Raw genomic sequence first — 19020 nt, 5'->3', positions numbered from 1 at the left:
CCTCTTCTTACTATGAATAGACTCTGCTGTCAGATTCAGCCAAGAGAGCCTACACGACAATCTGTATTTACCCTTTGAAATCCCAGCTCTATAAATACGGACAGCTGACATTCCTGGTTTGTATTAACTGGGGTTGCGTTTCCGTGGGTCCAAGAATCCTCTTTTTCGTGAAACCCCTAGCAACACAGGTAAATCCTCGACTTACGACCCCAAGTGATCCCTACGTTCCTGTTGCTAAAAGGTGAGAAATTCTGCCTCATTTTACGACTTTTCCTCGCCACGGCCGTCCTTAAGGGAAACACCACAGTTGTTAAAGTAGCAACGTGGCCATTAAGCGAATCCTGGTGTCCACCTGTTGGACGGTCCGCTGAAGAGGATGACGTGACACACACCCCCGGGGAAAACACCGCCACCGTCATAAAAGCGAGTCCTTCATCATTATCTGAATGTAAATCACACGACACCCACCCACTCCATCCACTCCAAGGGATGCTGGAACGGTCGTTAAGTGTGAAAAACAGTCGTAAGTCACCTTTCTTACAGGGCTGTTGTGACTTAGGGCTAGTTCCAGGACTAGCTGCATTAAATTAGATGAGCATTGGCAATTACAGAAAAAGAAGGAAGTGGAATATTATATATGGTATGCGATTTATTTGACCAACGGTTGACCAATAAAGGAATCCGTTAAAAAACCCAGGTCGATAAAAATAGATAGAAAAATCAGTTAAGATTGTCAGAAAGCTAAAATATGTCAGCAATAACAGCTTATAAAGAAAAACGGACTGCTGTTATTTTGGAAAGAAAAGTGCATTAATTATAATTCTTAGCACAGGGTAGATGTACCCAGTTTGACACACCATTTAAATGAAAGATGGGTTTGTTGTAAATATAAAATAAAAAACTTAATAACAATAATAATAATAACCACCCTATTTGGAGCAGCTTATATCCTCCGACGCTACCTGAACAGTTCCTAGGTCCTTGGATAGGACTCGAGCTGTTGAGCTACCAACCAGTCCCAAAGGCTGTGAATCTCACTAAAGATTAAATAATAATAATAACAACAACAACAACAGCAATAATAATAATAATAATAATAATAATAATAATAATAATAATAATAATAATAATAATTGGACTAGCTGTATTTCACAAGAGCAAAGGTCTCCAAACTTGGCCACTTTAAGACTTGCGGGCTTCAACACCCAGAATTCTCCACGCAGCTTTGCTGGCTGGAGAATTTGGGGCGTTGAAGCCCACAAGTCTTAAAAGTGGCCAAGTTTGGAGACCTCTGCACAAGAGGCTCTCCATGGGGGTAGAGGAACTCCCAGGGCCCCCCTTGGACATCAAAATCACACGCCACCCTTTCCTTTCTCACCAAGGCCACCCCCCTTCTCTGCCCAAAAAAGCCAGTGTGGTGTCCAGTCCACGCAAACCAACACAACGGAACACACACCTCCTGGACTCAACATCTCCATGCCAAGTGTGGACAGAGGACAGTTGACCGAAATAGAGACATGTGGTGGTGGTGGGGGGAGATCTCTAGATGGATTCTCACACACACCCCACCCTCCATAGGGGAAACAACCTTGAGAGATTTGGCTACTACAACTACTACCCAAACCGGCCTTCTCCGGTTGTCGCAGAGGCACCACAAGGACAATACACCATCCTGTTCTGAGGGAGGAACCCGCTTCCAAGCTCAAAAACTCCAGGTTGGGGAGTGGAGGGGTGGAGCCCAAGGCTACCTTAAGCAGATTTAAGGCCAGGAAGAGAAGGTGGCTGGGTCCACCGATGATGGGGAGGAAGCCTCCTCAGATGCCTCCTCCATTGGCTTCAACCCAAGGAGGACTTCCTGGTGGCACATTGGGTGGGACATCTCCTCTCTAAGTTAGAGCAGCTGGGCGGGGGTGGGAGGGGCTCAGGAGGAGGTGGGGAAGGGCTACCACCCCCTTCTCCAGAATCCAGGGGGTCTCCTTTCCCCGGGAGGGGGTGATTTTTCAACCCTCCCCACCCCAACCTGGCCAAGCAACAAGGGGGCCAACCCAACTCCACCGCTGGCCCCAAGTCGGACCCCGAGCTCAGGACCCGCATCTCCCCCACCCCACCCCATTCCAAGTGCAACACCCTCCCCAAACACACACACACACACACACCGTCCTCCCCGGTCCCCAAAGGATGGCGAGAGGGGCGCCCCGCACTTACGTCCCCAGGGTCTCCTTGAAGGCGAAGATGCGGCCGATGTCCTCGGCGGGTTTCTTCCAGGACGAGCCACGCTCCTCGCCGTTCTCCTGGGCCATGGCGGCGGCGGCGGCGGCGGCGGAGCCGAGGGAGCCGGCGGCCGGGCGAGGCGAGGCGGGCGCCAGCCGGGAGAGGAGGAGGAGGAGGAGGAGGAGGAGGCACAGCCGGCGGCTTTTGCTTTCTCTTCTTCGGGGCGCCCAGACTTCTTCCTGGCTGGCTGCTCTCCGGCTAAACTTGGAGAATTTTCAGATCTATCCTTCCTTCCTTCCTTTCTTCCTTCTATTTTCTTTCCTTCCTTCCTATCCTTTCCCCCGCTGTCTTCCTTCTTTCCTTTCTCCCTCCCTCCCTCCCTCCTCTCTTCCTTCCTTCCTTCCTTCCTTCCTTCCTTCCTTCCTTCCCTCTCTCCTCCTGTCTTCTTTACTCTCTTCCCTTCTCTCCTCCTCTCCTTTCTTTCCTTCCTTCCCCCGCTTTTCTCCCCTAGCCTTCTTTCCTCCCTTACCCGCTCCTGCTTCTCACGCCATCCTTCCTTCTCGCAAGGCTTCCTCGGGTGTCAAAGGCGAGGAGGAGAGGCGTGCCCCCCCCTCGCAGTCCCCGGAGGCTGGAGGAGGAGGAGAGGAGGAGGGGAAAAGGAAGAGAAAGGGAAGAGAAAGTCTCCGCTTTCCCTTTTCTCTTTTCCTTCGGCTGGCTGAGCTTGACGGCGAGAAGAACGAACTTTCCCCGGGAAGCGCGCGGAGCTCTGGCTCGGGCGTGCGTCCCTGTGTGCGTGTGTGTGTGTGTGCAAGGGAGAAAGTGAGAGCGCCGCGGAGGGCAACCCTCGCCCGTTGCCCTCCGGCTGCTGCAGCTCCAGTCCGCTCAATGGCATGTCAGGGGGAGGGTTGGCGGGGCTTAGTTGTTATGGTAATAGAGGAGGGCGGAGACTCCGGCTGCCGCTTCTTCTTTTTTTTTAATCTTCCCCCTATCCCCTCCCTCTCATCCTGCTTGCAAAGCCAGCCCTCTCCTCCCCTCCCGCCCCTGTTCCCCTTTCGAAACGGCCCGCCACAAATTCGCATTGCACCAGCCGGGCGCGGGGAGGTCGGGGGCGCTTTGGTACTCTCCAGCGACCCCCTTCCTTCCTTCCTTCCTTCCTTCCTTCCTTCCTTCCTTCCTTCCTTCCTTCCTTCCTTCCCTTTTTTTCCTTTCTTCCTCCCTCCCTCCTTTCTTCTCGTCCTCCCTTCCCTTTCTCTGCCTTCCTCCCTTCTCTTCCTTTCTTCCTCCCTCCCTTCTTTTCTTCCTCCCTCCGTCCCCTTCTTCCCTTCTCTTCTTCCCTTCTTTTCCTTCCTCTCTCCCTTCCTTTCTTCCTCCCTCCCTCCTCTTCTTCCCTTCCTTCATCCCTTCTTTTATTTTCTTCCTCCCTCCCTCTTCTTCCTTTCCTTCTCTTCTTCCTTTCCTCCCTCCTTTCTTTTCTTTTCTCCCTTCTTCTCTTCCTTCCTCCCTTCTTCCCTCCCCTTTTTTCTGTTCTTCCTCCTTCTCTCCCTCCTCTTCCTCCCCCCTTCCTCCTTTCCCTTTCCCTCCCTCCCTCCGTTCTTCTCTTCCTCCCTCCCCCTTTCCTCTTGCTTGTCTCTCTTCCTCCCTTCCCTCCTTCCGACCAGTGAGGAGGTCGCGGCAATGCGGGGCCAACCATGCGACAGCCCGGGGCCGCAGTCGGGGTTGCCTTGCCAAGAAAGCGGCTCCAGTCTGCAACGGGGCGCCCGCAGGAGGAGAGCCGGCCTGGGCATCGGCCGCCGAAGAAGAGGGAGGGGGTCCCCTCTTTTCCCCAAGCGGGTCTTGAAACATGTGCGACTGGGGGGGAAGGGAAGGGAAGGGAAAGGAAGCCGCCGCCCACCCACCCACCCGAAACTGACCGAAGAAACAGCTGGGCAGTTCTCAGGTTTATTTTTTTATTTTTTATTTTTATTTATTTATTTGTATTTGTCAAGCAAGTATTAGATAACATGTATAAGTATAAGCATGGTTATGAATACATGAAATGGATATGAATAAGAAAGAAAGAAAGAAAGAAAGAAAGAAAGAATTAATTTGCACTTATGTTCAAATAACTAACTTGTTTGCTTTTTTAATCTTTTTACAATTAACCCACGGGGGTGTTTATGTTCCTACTTAGAGGTTCCGGAATCGAGAAAAATGAAGGCTAAATGATCTCAAGGGGCCCCGAATTGAGCAATTGAATAACTCACATAGTCTACTTACCCTAACCCTACCCCTCACATCCTGGCCATCCCTCTGCTAAACAACTAACTCCCACAATGCTGTCCAACTATTTACTAAGACTGTATTGCTATTCTTGTCATCCTTCCTATTACCTGTCTCCTTTCTACTTATGACTATAACCATGTTGCTTGTAGCTTTACAATTTATATTGTTTCCTAGACGATTTGATTACTTATTAGTAACCTATGACTATCACTAAGTGTTGTATCTTAGGATTGATGGACGTATTTTATTTTTTCTTTATGTACACTGAGAGCATTTGCACCAAAGACAAATTCCTTGTGTGTCCAATCACACTTGGCCAATAATAAAGATATTCTATTCTATTCCATTTTCTACTGTGCTCTTCTCTTCTCTTCTCTTCTTTTCCATATTTCTATTCTATTCTACTGTACTCTTCTCTACTCTATTAGCTCTTCTCTTCTTCTCCATATTTCTCTTATTTTCTATATTCTATTCTATTCTGTTCTGTTCTGTTCTGTTCTGTTCCATGCCACTCCATGCCATTCAATTCCATTACATTCTACTCTACTCTATACTCTCTCTTCCCTTCTCTTCTCTTCTCTTCTCTTTTCTTCTCTTCTCTTCTCTTCTCTTCTCTTCCATATTTCTATTTTTTTCTATATTCTATTCTATTTTCTATTCTATTCTCTTCCATATTTCTATTCTATTCTATTCTATTCTATTCTATTCTATTCTATTCTATTCTATTCTATTCTACTTCCTTCTGGGATTACTCATTACAGCTGGGTTTGCCCCCATTTTTAACCCTGGTGAACTCACCCACTCCAGGGGCCTCCCACCACCGGCTCTAAATCACAAGCAGAATGGCACAATTTGGATTTTTTTACACCGCCTCTTCTTGCTCCAGGGTGGTAGAAGCTCCAAGAGAGCATCGTGCCAGAAAGAGAGATCTGTGCAATATTTTGGTAAACTACAGCCTTAACTGTTCTGGGTTCCCTGTGAATAGACCTGTTTTTATATCCCTGTTTATGCTTATAGGCTTAGATGTTATGTTTGTACTTACACTTGTTTTCTCATACATGCTTGACAAACTTAAATAAATAAAGGAATAAAGGAGTGAATGAATAAATTCCTGGCTGGGATTAACTGTGGTTAAATACTTCAAGGATTTTGTTGCTGTGAAGGACACCATCACTCCAAAAAAGTCTGCAATGCAGCTCATTTTCCAATCTCATTTGTCTAGAGCTGGCTTTGAGGGCAGTAAACCGTGGTTTAAAGCTTGACAGGGGCTCACCTGGCCAATGGTGGCTGATTTACTAAGCCAGTGTTAAAAGGAGCAGGATGAAGGCCACTGTGTGAACTCTGAAAAAAAAAAGCTGTTTTTTTCCCCTCCCAATTGAGCTCAATTCCTCAACTTATATTTGTGTTGTGGTTCGCCAGCAGCAGGTGAGGACGTCTGAGGCCTCAGATGAGGGGCCTGTGTGTGATGCAGGGATGGGGCTAGGACCATCAGGGAGTAGAATGCTGCCTTTGGAGATTGTGGAGGCTGGCAGCAGTGAGGAAGAGGCCCCCAGTGCGCGTATACTCAGGGCTGCTTGAAGGAAAGAGCAGCTGCAGCACATGGGCGACTCCAGGAGTAAGGCTGCAAGGTAATGGCCCCTCCCTCAAGAAATAAAAGCCACCTGAGAAACCAGAGTTCTTTGCAGGAAGCAAAGAAGTTTTTGCACAGAAGCCTTGTGGACATTCAGATTATCTTGGTTGGTATTTGGAGACTCTTTGTGTTTGAAATATTTCTTAGTAACTTTATCTAGTGTTCTTGGCAGCCTCGCACAACCTTGGCAAGGCTCATTTTTATCAGACAATTAGTTTGAAACAGCCTTTTAACCAGGAAGGAATGGGATTTGTAAAGAATCATTAAAAGGTTTTGCTATTTACCTTCATCTGATGTTCCTTGTAACAAGGTTTGGATCAGAACAGGTTCATTTAGTGACTGTTCCAAGTTACAATGGTACTGAAAAAAGGGACCATTTTACACATTTAACAACTCTTGTGGTCAAAATTCAGACTGCTTGGCAACTGACTTGTACTTATGATGTTGGCAGCATCCCTGGAGGGAGAGGGGGGGTCATGTGATCTCCTTTGTCGACCGTCTTGACCGGCCAAGTCGACGCGGGAAGCCGGATTTGTTTAACAACCGGATTACTAACTTAATAACCGCAGCAGTTTGCGTAATGAGCATGGCGAGAAAGGCCGTCAAATGGGGCAAAAGCTCACATGTCTCACTCAGCAACGGAAATTTTGATCATGTAACTGCAAGGGGGGGGGGGTGAACGCCGCAAGGGCAATCAACGGTCGTTAAGTCCCCTTTCTTCCGAGCCATCATAACTTCAGACACTCAGTAAATGAGGGCCACCCTGGACGTTGTTAGGCCTTCCAGTGCCTGGATCCAAATCCATCTTGGCGCTTTACCTGTAAATTAACCTAAAGGAGGAAGATAAAGAGCCGAGCTGTTTATTCAGGTTAAATCGGGGGTTAAATTTGAAAGCTGAGCAAACAGGAGATTAGAAGCACCTCTTAAAGGCTGATCTAAGTTACCAGGAGAGATTTAGCAGCTGGGAAAAAAAGACGAATTCCCAGGAATGGGGCTGCATGCATTTCAAGTACTCACACCTGGCTAAGAAAGCTTAACAGAACCACAAGAAGGGAGCTTGGAGATCTTCTAGTCCAGCCCCTGCTTGGGTAGGAAACCTTGCACCATTGCAGAGAAATGGCTGTCGAATCTCTTCTTAAAAGCCTCCAGTGATGGAACAACCCCAACTTCTGAGGTTTCTCTGAATAACAAGAATTGGAAGGGGACCTTGGAGGTTATCTAGTCCAACTCCCACCCCCGCTGCTCAGAATACAGAATAAAAGAGTTGGAAGGGACCCTCAGAGGTCATCTAATTGAACCCCCTGGTCAAAGAGGAGACACTATAATATCATTCCAGACCTTATATATCATGTCCGGTTTCTTCTTAAAATCTTATAGTGTTGGAGCATTAGCAACTCCTGGTAACAGGCTGTTCCACTGGTTAATGGTTCTAACTTCTCATAAATTTCTCCTTAGTTCAAGGTTACTTCTCTCCTTGATTAGTTTTCATCCATTGCTTCTTGTCCTGCCTTCAGGGGCTTTGGACAATAGCTTAACCACAGCTCTACTTTGGGGCAGCCCCTCAAATATTGGAAGACTGTTACCATGTCACCCCAAGTCCTTATCTTCTTAAACTAGACATACCCAATTCCTGCAACCTCTCATTTTAGCCTCCAATTTGAAACTCTGCCTGTTTTCTTCTGTGAGTCTTTTTTTCCTTCCTTCCTTCCTTCCTTCCTTCCTTCCTTCCTTCCTTCCTTCCTTCCTTCCTTCCTTCCTTCCTTCCCTCCCTGCCTCCCTCCCTCCCTCTTTCTTTCTTTCTTTCCTTCCTTACTCCCTCCCTCCCGTTGCTTTGGAAAATATCTTGACCCCCCTCTTCTTTGGGGCAGCCACTCAAATATCGGAACCCTGCTATCATGTCACCCCAAGTCCTTCTTTTTTTATTAAACTAGCCATCGTAAATTTCCTGCAAATGTCCTTTGCAATGGTTTTTTTTAGCTTTCCGGTCCCCTTCGAACTTCAAGCAGCTTAAAAGTTGGCAGGTTCCGCTTTCAATATTATTTTCAAGGTCTTCCACGTTTCCTACCATTTGCAAACACACACTACACTGCACGGTTGGTGTCTGCAGTACAACCCCACTTTCTGTATGGGTTGTTTTGATTTTGCAAGTTTTGGGTTGTTGTTTTGTTTGTAAACCCAGAACAGGTGTTTCTAGTGAATTTCAGCCAGTGAGCTAACACTGCCCCCTGGTGGACACCAGCCAATTTTTTTTAAGTCTCTTCTTATGGATAAGAAGAATCAGAAGCGGGTAATAAAAATAATTTGGTTGTGCCTGAATTAAAAGTCATTGGGCTATTAATATAACACCAGGATAAATACACTGAGGTATTCAATTGTAACTGAGTGAATGAATGAGGGTTTGTTGCTTGGGTTTTATGATTACAACCTGGTCTGAATTATAATTAAAGAGATATGTCTTCACCAACCGGTGCTAAGGTCGAGTAATTATACCAGAAGGGCTCCCTGTAGAATTCCTGCATCAAGTCCTCACTTTATTTAACTTTTGTCTCTGCAATTTTGAAGCCTGGTCCTTCTTTCAAAAATTGTATTACGGTCAAAGAACAGCATAGAATTCGTATTGGTCTGTATTGCGTGAGAAATGCCCCTTTTTCTTAAAAAATAAAACAAAATTGATTGTTCAGTTATTCCCACCATCTAGACCAGTGGTGGCTAACCTTTTTGGGCTCCTGTGCTGAAAATTGCATGCTGGCTCGCTCGCTTACATGCCAGCACCCAGAAGACAATGCACGCGTCCCCCCATGCCCCTCCACAATTCCCCCCGCGCGCAATTCCCCTGCCATCCCCTTACCTGCACTGCACATGCACGCACCTCCCAGCTGATTTTTGGGCCTTTTTCAGCCTCCCAGAGGCTCGAGGGAAGCCTCTGCAGCCTTTGGAGGCTGAAAAATGAGCCCGTTTTGTCACTTCTGGGCCTGTTTTTCGGCCTCCAAAGGCTGGGAGGCACGCGCATGCGCGCACATGCCTAGGGCTCACATGCCCACACAAATGGCTCTTCATGCCATCTGTGGTACACGTGCCATAAGTTCGCCATCATGGATCTAGACTCTACTTTGCCAACAGCCTGGTACATAGAATTCCACATGCAAACACATCGGCATCACATGTTTTCTAATCAAGGAATACATCCAGGGGTGGGCTTCAAAAATTTTAGCAACGGCTTCTCTGCCCTATTGCTGGGTGGGCGTGGCCAAGGTGGGCATGGCCTAGTCAGCCTCCTGCACCATGGTGTGTGTGGGGGTTGTTTTCACCCTCCCCAAGCTCCAGAAGCTTTCCTTGAGCCTCTGGGAGGGTGAAAATGGCTTCCCAAGGCTCCGGAGGCCTCCCTTGGCCCATTTCCGGCCTTACGGAACTTCCTGGAGGCCCATTTTTCACCCTCCCCCAGCCTCCACACAGGCAATGTACTTATCTGGCATCCAAAACCGGCCACATGGGTACACCTGGGAGAGGAGGGGTGGATGTGGCCAGCCGGGATGGGATTTATTGGTTTGCCAAACTGGCTATTGAAAATGATAAAATTAGCTACCGGTTCACTCAAACCGAGGTGAACCGGTAGCAGCCCAACTCCTGAATACATCATAAATTTAGACTTTCAGCTATAAAAGTTTTGGAAAACAGAAGGATCAAAAATGTTTAAAGGAGCAGGATGGGGAAGACTACGGTGACAAAGGACAACTTTGTGGCACCACAATGGAAGGACTATTGGCATTGACCCAAGGGCAACTTGGTGCTAATCACACCTGTGTTTGAAAGAGCCATGCGTATTAAACAACAGGTGCAGAGAATAGTAACTTAATTACAAAAGAAGATTTAACAAAGTAGAAATAAATACGGGCATATAGATATTTGTAAGAATATATACCGTAAGCAATATCACTATTGGACTGTACGTGAATATAGATTAAAATGTACAGCGTGATAAATGTAATAGAAGGTTATGGTACAACAATGAAAACAATAGTTATAATTGTGACGTACTATGTATTTAAAAGAGACTACACTGTATGACTAGGAGAATAATGGTTATAACCAGGGTGCATAATACGACGTGTATTTAAAAAGAACTTGATAGAGGCAGTACACAGCCATTGCAAAACTGGAAATGTGATGTGTCATAAAGGAAAATGTGCAATAAAAATATTAATAAAAAGAAAAAAAGAAACAGCAATGCATATTAAGCAGCTCCATTGGATAAAAAGGGCCTGGAACTCTCTTGTGCGTGGTGTGTTAGTGGCACAATGGAGCATGACTGAGTCATTACAGGCGTTGTGAAGTGCCTCCCACTCTCTGAGTTTAATGCGGGTTGATTGTCCGATCCTGCTGAGCTATTGTGGAGAAAGGAACAATTTAGAAAACTCAAGGCTCTTTTTCTCAAATATATACAGCGTGTGACCTGCCCATCAGGCTGCCTGCATATAATGATGTTTTATTTATCAAGCATGCTGTGGACATTGTAAATATAACTTACAGGAACAAAAAATTGTACAGGGGGGAAATAGTAATAATAAAAGGTTTCCAGAATTTGCCAAATACTCTGGTGAAATGAGCTCGATTGGGCTTTCGTGCTCGTGAATTAGAGAGAATAACAATAATTATGATTTATATTCCGCCTTTATTGTTTGGACAAAGAACACAAGGGGAGGAACATAGCTCAGGCGCAGCCCCCCTCTTCTTTGCCTCACAACAACAACCTTGGGAGGCGAGTTAGGTAGTAGCGCTTGACTTCATTTAGTTCCAAGTTACAATGGCGGTAGGGGGGGAAAGGGACTTAGGACTGCGTTTCACACATACAACCGTTGCCACGTCCCCAGGGTCATGGGATCAAAATTCGGATGCTTGGCAACTGACTCATAGTTATGACGGTCGCAATGTCCCAGGCAGGTCATGTGGATCCCCTTTGGGGCGACCTTCCGATGAGTAAAATCGACGCGGAATTTAGATTCGCTTCACAACCCGGGTACTAACTTATCCATTGCAGTGATTCGCTTCACGGCCGTGGCCAGAAAGGTCATAAAATGGGGCTTAACAAATGACTCACTTAGCAACATCCATTTTGGGCTTAGTTGCAGTCATAACTCGAGGGTGGCCTGTGCTTTGTTCCACTCCATCCGTGTTCTGACCTAGACCTTCCCAAGATCACGAAGCCGACTGCTCGTCCCGATAAAACCCCTTTTATTCAGTCTAAAGGGAATTCCTCTCCAGCAAAGTCCCAGCCAACAGTCTGTCAAGAGAGTTCACAACTACAGACCTTTATCAGGCTTGGAGAGTTGCCAGGCTGATATCTTCCAAACGCCACTCTGTAGCAAACAATATTTGGCAAGGAGTCAGGAACAGATCTTCACACTAATTAAACAAAATAATTGTCTCCTGCAAACACCACTCCCCTTTCACTCCTCTTTATTCCCTAAGGGAAGAACCATTCATCATCCATCTGTGGCTTTACTCCCAAGTTGACCCTTTTTTCTTAGCTGTTCCCTTCATCTGGCAGCTCTGTGCATGTGCACACTGGGAACAGGCTCCAGCAGTTCTTCTCCTCCACTGATCTCCGACTCCGAAGGCAGCTGATAACTGTCAGACGGCCCGCGCCCCATCTCTGCCTCTGACACAGAGCACTCATCCAAGCCTTCCCCAGACTCCAGAACTGGACCAGGTTCCTCCCCAACCCCAACTTGGAAACCTGGCACTCACTGTCTGAGTCTACCGCCAGCTTTGCTGGCTACTGGCAGGCCACAACAATCAGCTTCCAGTTAGACAGACCCTGACTGTCATTGCACATGGGTCCTTTGCTGGCTGAGGAATCTGGGAGTGGAAGTCCACAAGTCTTCAAGTTGCCAAGGTTGGAGACCAGGGATGGGATTCTACCAGTTCGGTCTGGTTTGGGCGAACTGGTTCAGTCCAATGCTCAGCTGTTGGGCCCATCCACTCACCCTGGCTCTAGTCTGTGCTTTATTTCCAAGTTTTCCAACTCAGCTGCTTTGCACACAGCGGATTGCAGCAGAAGGTGAGTTGTATTTATGTTTCTGCATTGATGGATGCATCGGCAAATGGGCAATTCTCAATTTTGGACATCGAACGATGTGGGCACTTCAACTCCTAAACTTCCTCAGCCAGCAGACAACTTAGATGATGGCTTTTTAATTAACGTTTCACTGGGCAAACATTGCTTTTCATTAAATGCGATTCCAAAGCCAAGACTGATAAAAACTGTCTGTAAAATCCTAGCCTTTGGAAAAGTTAAAACGTTTGGCAAAATTGCCAAATTGTCAAACTGAGCACTGCCAATGATGGCAAGCTGGGGTGTGGACACAGCCAATGGTTCCCTGCTGGTCCGAGCCAGAAAACAAAATAAAAATTGTGGGATCAGCTACAAAACAAACATATTCCATATTCCTGAATCCTTTCCTTAAGCATTTACTCTCTTCTGTAAATGTGAAGTAGGCTACCCACTTTGTGTCTCAATCAGAATAGAGCTGGAAGGGACCTTGGAGGTCTTCTAGTCCAACCCCCTGCTCAAACAGGAGATCCTATATAATTTGAGATAAGTGGCTGGCCAGTCTCTCCTTAAAAACCTCCAGTGTTGGAGCACTCACATCTTCCAGTGGCAAGCTGTTCCACTGGTTAATTGTTCTCGCTATTAGGAAGTTTCTCCTTAATTCCAGATTGCTTCTCTCCTTGATGAGTTTCCATTCACTGCTTCTTGTCCTGCCTTTTGGTGCTTTGGAAAATAGGTTGACCCCCTCTTCTTTAAAGCAGCCTCTCAAACATTGGAAGACTGCTATCATGTTCCCCCTAGTCCTTCTTTTCTCTAGACTAGCCGTACCCAATTCTTCTTATGTTTTAGTCTCCAGGCCTTTAATCCTCTTAGCTGACTCTTCTCTGCCCCTTTTCCCAAAGTCTCAACACCTATTTTGTAACGTGGTGACTAAAAGTGGATGCAGAATTCCAGGTGTGGCCTTCAAGGTAAAGGTTCCCCTTCCACATAGTCATTTCTGGCTCTCGGGGGTGGTGCTCATCTCCGTTACAAAGCCGAAGAGCCAGCGCTGTCTGAAGACGTCTCTGTGGTCATCTGGCTGGCAGGACTAAATGCCTTCAAAGGCACACAGAACACTGCTCCCTTCCACCAAAGTGGTCCCAATTTTTCTACTTGCATTTTTACATGCTTTCGAACGGCTAGGTTGGCAGAAAGTAATGGGAGCTCACTCCGTTATGCGGCGCTAGGGATTCGAACCGCCAAACTGCTGACTTTTCTGATCAATGCTCAATGTCTTAGCCATTGAGCCATCGTGTCCCCCTTACTTGGTAGAGTTTTACCAAGGCTTTACAAAGCGGTATGAACACTTAATGTGATTATGGTTCTGTGCCTCCTTTATATAACCGAGGATCTTATTCGTTTTCTTGGCTGCTGCTGCACACGGCTGGCTTGGCCACCTCCCCGCCCAAATGCTAAAGGTAGCCTTGATTCCTCCTCCCACCCCCACCCCCATATAGATTATGCCTTGTAAGATGGAAATTGTGTCCTGTAACAACTCGCTTCGCGCTGTCAAAAGGACAGAAACTCAAAAGCAAAAACTGGTAACAGATGCCGGAGGTACGTCAATCGTACACATGGAGTTAGCAAGGCGGGAGGGAACTCTGCACTGCCTGTTCAGAAGGAAAGGAAATGGAGAAGAAAGTTACAACTGATGATTAATTAGCAATTATAACACTTTTCTTCCAAATAGGCTGGAGCCTTGTTGGATGTGGGCCGTGGTGTTTTGATTCTTACTGACTTAATAATTAATACTGCCGCCATTAATTGGGTTCATTTGTGGTGAGATTGGCACGTAGAGGTTAGTTTGATTCAGGAAGGAAGTGGGGCTCAAAAGTGCTTCGTAATAATGCTCACAATCTCTGTGAATTAGACTAAAAAATAACAGTGGAAAATAGATAAGCAGGGATTAACTCCTGACAAATAGTCAAGCAGCAAACAACAGCCTAAGCAATGAACAATCAAGAGAAAACAGTATCTCCACCAATACCGGCAGGGCAAACTACTGGGCATGGATAGGGAGCAAACCCTACACTCTCTAGTTACCTAGTTGGGTCATGAAATGTCTGCAAGAAAACCACCAAGAAACTTGCAAAATAGGTTTCCACTTGTACAAAAGATTAGATAGAACCCATCTACTCCATTTGTCAAAAGCGTAGAGTTAGTTCTTGTCGAGGACTGCCTGAATGTTTCTGAAGGATGACAACCAACAGTTTCGCATTTCGTTTTTGTAAAATCTGTAACTAGGAACGGCAAGTGTTAAGAAGCAGAAATCAAACTAAATTGCAATCATTGCCTCTGGCAAAATGTCCATGTGGTCAGTTTATAAATCCTGTCCTAGTCCCAGGAGGGAATACTTTATTATTTACTAGCTCGATACATGTGCTTTGCTATGAAACTATGTGGTTGGACTTAGTTTTTGGGGAGGAAAATAAGGGGGGGAAATTCTGCCTCTGCCTACCATTCTGCCTATCCATCGGTATTCCTCTGGCTAGAGTCCTGTCAGTGAGTGAGAGTTGAAGGCTGTTTGGAAACTGAAAGAGCATTTGCTGTGTGAACAAGGAGACAGCAAGGAGCCTGGGCGTGGCTTAGCTCAACTGTTCTGCACTAAAGCTGCTTGGTGCTGCTGTGAAACTGAAACTCCTCTCCTCTGCTTGTGTTTTGCATTTGGAAGATATTTTTTTTTCAGGTGGGGAGAGGGAGTAGAACTCCTTAGCATCAATAATAATACAGGAAATACTCTAAATGCTCTGATAGTCATTTAGAAAAATCCTTTGTTAGTGAGCCCCTAGAAGCGATGACGAACATACGGGCCAAATTTGAAGTTTGTAGGCTTTACGGTTCTGGAGAGTTTGTGATGATGCCTGAGTGGTATTGATGAGCTTTTATATACCGTATATAGATTATTGAACTACAAAGCTCTGTCTCTTTTTTCCATTATCTTCTGTATTGCTCTGTTTTCCAAGGTAAGAAGTGCCCACAGGGAGTGTAGAGAGATATAATTACATTGTGCCGGTGGAAAATTTTAAGGTGGCGAATTGTGGCTTGGGAATAAATTAATAATCACTGTGCTAAACATCTGTACTCAGCTCTCTGCTTCTGACTTCATTGTTTGTGAGGCACCCAGGATTACATTGCACAAGATGGCTCCATAAATCTTTAATTAAATAATCAAATATAATCAGAAGATGGATTCTTCTTCCAAACTCTCTGCACCCATAGAATATGACAGGGAAAAACCATTGGCTGGGCGATTCAATTTTTTTGTCACTACAGGTAGCCCTCAACTTACAACTGCTTGTTGATGGTTCGGAGTTACGATGGCACTGAAGGGACTTGTGACTGTTTTTCACACTTACAACCATTGCAGCCTCCTCCGTGTTCATGTGATCCTAATTCAAAGGATTGGCAAGTGACTTGTATTTACGATGGTTGAAATGCCCATGTGATCCCCTTTTCCATCCTTCTGACAAAGTCAAGGCAAATTCATTTTATAACCATGTTACTAAATTACCCAATGCAGCAATTCGCTTAACAGCCATGGCAAGGAAGGATGTAACATGGGGCGAAGCTCACTTCACACACATTTCACTTAGCAGCAGAAATGTTGGTCTCAGTTTGGTCAAGGACTATCTCTATTTATACTTGTATTTCTTGCTATCTTGGGCCTTGGGCCCAGAGAGGAAGATCATTTAAAAAAAAAAAAAAGTTATCCTTGGGTCACGAGATCAAAATTCAGACTTTTGGAAACTGGTTCATATTTATGACGGTTGCAGTGTCCTGGGATCATGTGATCTGTTCTGACCCAGCTCCCCAAACATGACCAAGCCTCTGACGTGAACTCAAAAGATTCCTTTATTAGGAATGCCGGCAACCCCGGCAAAAAGTTCCTCTCTCACTGCAGGACAACAAGTCCGTCCGGCAGGGAAGATGAATAGTTGTCTGCCACATCTGTCCATCTCCGCCCCCTGCTTTTTATCCCCAGAGCTAGGGTGGAGAGTTGGCTCTTCTGTCCCAAGGACCGGCCCATAGATTTCCACTGCTCTCCTCTCCTCTGCCTCCTGCTCATCTGCATGTCAGGCACTGGACTCGGCTGCTCCTCCTCTTCCTCATCAGCCACCTCCAGACCTGGGGACTGTTGAATCTCCATCTGAGGGCTGACGGATGGCCCGGGTTCTGCCTCTGTCTCTCTCGGTGTGTGTTGTGGTTTGCTGGGAACAGGTGAGGATGGCTGAGGCCTAGGAGAGCAAAGACTCTGATGAGGGGGCTGCATGTGATGCAGGGATGAGGCCAGGACCATCAGGGAGTGGAGTGCTGCCTTTGGAGATTGTGGAGGCTGGCAGCAGTGATGGAGGCCCCCGAGGAGCCTGTGCTCAGTGTACATGCGTGCAGGGCTGCTCGAAGGAAAGAGCAGCTGCAGCACATGGGCGACTCAGGAGTAAGGCTGCAAGGTAATGGCCCCTCCCTCAAGAAATAAAAGCCAGCTGAGAAACCGGAGTTCTTTGCAGGAAGCAAAGAAGTTTTTGCACTCAAGCCTTGTGGATGTTCGGAATATCTTCATTGTTGTTTGGAGACTCTTTGTGTTTGAACTATTTCTTGGCAACTTTATCTAGAGTTCTTGGCAGCCTTGCACCACCTTGGCAAGGCTCGTTCTTATCAGAGACAATGAGCTTGAAACAGCCTTTTAACCGGGAAGGAACGGAATTCGTAAAGAATCATTAAAAGGTTTTGCTGTTACCTCCATTTGGTGTTGGTTTCCCTGGAACAAGGTTTGGGTCAGAACACTCTGCCAGCTTCAATCCCTCTTCCTCCTCGGAGCTCCCAGGTTGCCCTGATGATGATTTGACTCCCACGCTTCCTCCTGCTCCTCTGATTCGGCTGTTGGAGGGGCTGGCAGCCGACAGGCCACAATATGATCCCCCTTTTTGCCACCTTCTGATAATCAGCATCGATGGGGAAGCTGGATGGACTTAACAACCGTGTTGCTACCTTAACCCCTGCAGTGATTTGCTTTACAACTACGGCAGGGAAGGTCGCAAAAAGTGGCCAAAATCCATTTCACGACCGCCTGACGGAGCTGTAGTTCAAGCCAGAGAAGCGACCTACATCTAAAACACGTATCGTATCGAGACTCATACAACAGCCACCCAATGCACGATCCAATTAATGACACAATTTGATAATACGTGGCTGGCGAGCCCTTTTATAACTGCAGGTCCGGAGATCCTCTTGGGGGCAGCAGGAAATTATCTGGTATCCATCTACTTAAATAGCTACTGAAAAATATTAAAAGGCTGCCCCCTTCCAACCCATCTCCCCGGAAGGCGATTTACATTCGGTAGCTAATCAGGAGAAGGTGACTGTTTCTGCATTCTGAATGCTTCTCTGGGTTGCAGATCAGAGGAGAAATTTGCAATGAAAAATTGAATTTGGTCCGAGAGAGAAATTAAGAATGACTGGACTCAACTGTGATCGTTAAGTCAAGGACTAAATGCATTCATTAAAGGTATCTTTAATTCTCCGTATCACTGGGCACTGGATTAGATAATTAGGAGACTGGAGGCTAAAACATATGAAGAATGGTTGCAGGAACTGGGTAGGTCTAGTCTAATGAAAAGGAGGAACAGGGTTGACATGGTAGTTGTGTTCCAATATCTGAGGAGCTGACACAAAGTAGAGGGAGTCAAGCACCAGAAAGCAAGACAAGAAGCAATGGGTGGAAATAATCAAGGAAAGAAGCAACCTAGAACTAAGGAGAATTTTCCTGACAGTGAGAGCAATTAACCAGTGGAACTGCTTGCCTCCAGAAGTTGTGGATGCTCCATCACTAGATGCTTTTAAGAAGAGACTGGACAACCATTTGTCTGAACTGCTATAGGGCAGTGGTGGCTAACCTTTTTGGGCTCCTGTGTCAAAAATTGTGCGCTTGCGCGTGCGCCAGCACACACACCAGCACCCAGAAGGTACTGTGTGTGGCACCCCACACCCCCTGCGTATGTCCGTGCAAGCCTCCCCGCTGCCCCCTTACGTGCACTGCACTTCCCAGCTGATTTTCAGCCTGTTTCAGGCCTTTTTCGCCCTGCCAGAGCCTTGAGGGAAGCCTCTGCAGGCCAAAAAATGGGCCCATTTCATCATTTCTGGTATTTCTGGAAATACGGGAAGTGATGAAATGGGCCTATTTCTTGGCCTGCAAAGGCTGTAGAGGCTTTCCTCAAGCCTCTGGTAGGCCGAAAAAGGCCAGAAAATCAGCTGGGAGGTGTATGCATGCGCAGTGAGGTAAGTTTGCCTGGAGCTCCTGTGCCATAGGTTCACCATCACGACTATAGGGTTTCCTGCCTAAGCAGGGGGTTGGACTAGAAGACCTCCAAGGTCCCTTCTAACTCTGAAAAAAAAAAAAAGGATGGAAATTAATCAAGGAGAGAAGCAACCTAGAACTAAGGAGGAATTTCCTAACAGTTAGAACAATTAATCAGTGGAACAACTTGCCTCGAGAAGTTGTGAATGGCCCAACACTGGAAGTTTCTAAGAAGAGATTGGATAACCATTTGTCTGAAATGCTATAGGGTTTCCTGCTAAGCAAGGGGTTAGACTAGAAGACCTCCAAGGTACCTTCCAAAGCAATTATTCTATTTCTTCATTTTCTACTGCAGTCATCCATTGTCTTGAAAAAAGTCAAGATTTTCCCAAGCCTTTTGGCCAGGCCCCACATAGTATCCAACTATTACTAAATTCTATCCTGAGGCCTGGTAGTGGTTCCCATTTTACGCACAATCTTTTCTCTTCGGCTGACATTACATCCTCTTTAAAAGACAAAATATTATCAACCCCGCTA

The 19020-nt window shown here is 46.4% G+C and overlaps 1 protein-coding gene across 1 annotated transcript in view; it reads right to left on the bottom strand.

Annotated features, from left to right (window-relative positions):
- CAMK1D (calcium/calmodulin dependent protein kinase ID) overlaps nucleotides 1-3106 on the bottom strand; it is a 153544-nt gene extending 150438 nt beyond the window's left edge. Inside the window, exon 1 of the mRNA XM_087934396.1 lies at nucleotides 2206-3106. Within this exon, the coding sequence (XP_087790522.1) occupies nucleotides 2206-2300 (95 nt within the window). The 5' untranslated portion in view covers nucleotides 2301-3106. The remainder of the gene's footprint in view (nucleotides 1-2205) is intronic.
- Between the last annotated feature and the right edge of the window lie 15914 nt (nucleotides 3107-19020).

Source organism: Pseudonaja textilis, chromosome 5 (assembly GCF_049901715.1).
Source record: "Pseudonaja textilis isolate UNSWEBS1 chromosome 5, rPseTex1.2, whole genome shotgun sequence".
Lineage (NCBI taxonomy): Eukaryota > Metazoa > Chordata > Lepidosauria > Squamata > Elapidae > Pseudonaja > Pseudonaja textilis.
Note: the sequence above shows the minus strand (reverse complement) of the source record. Positions and strands in the feature narration are given on the sequence as shown.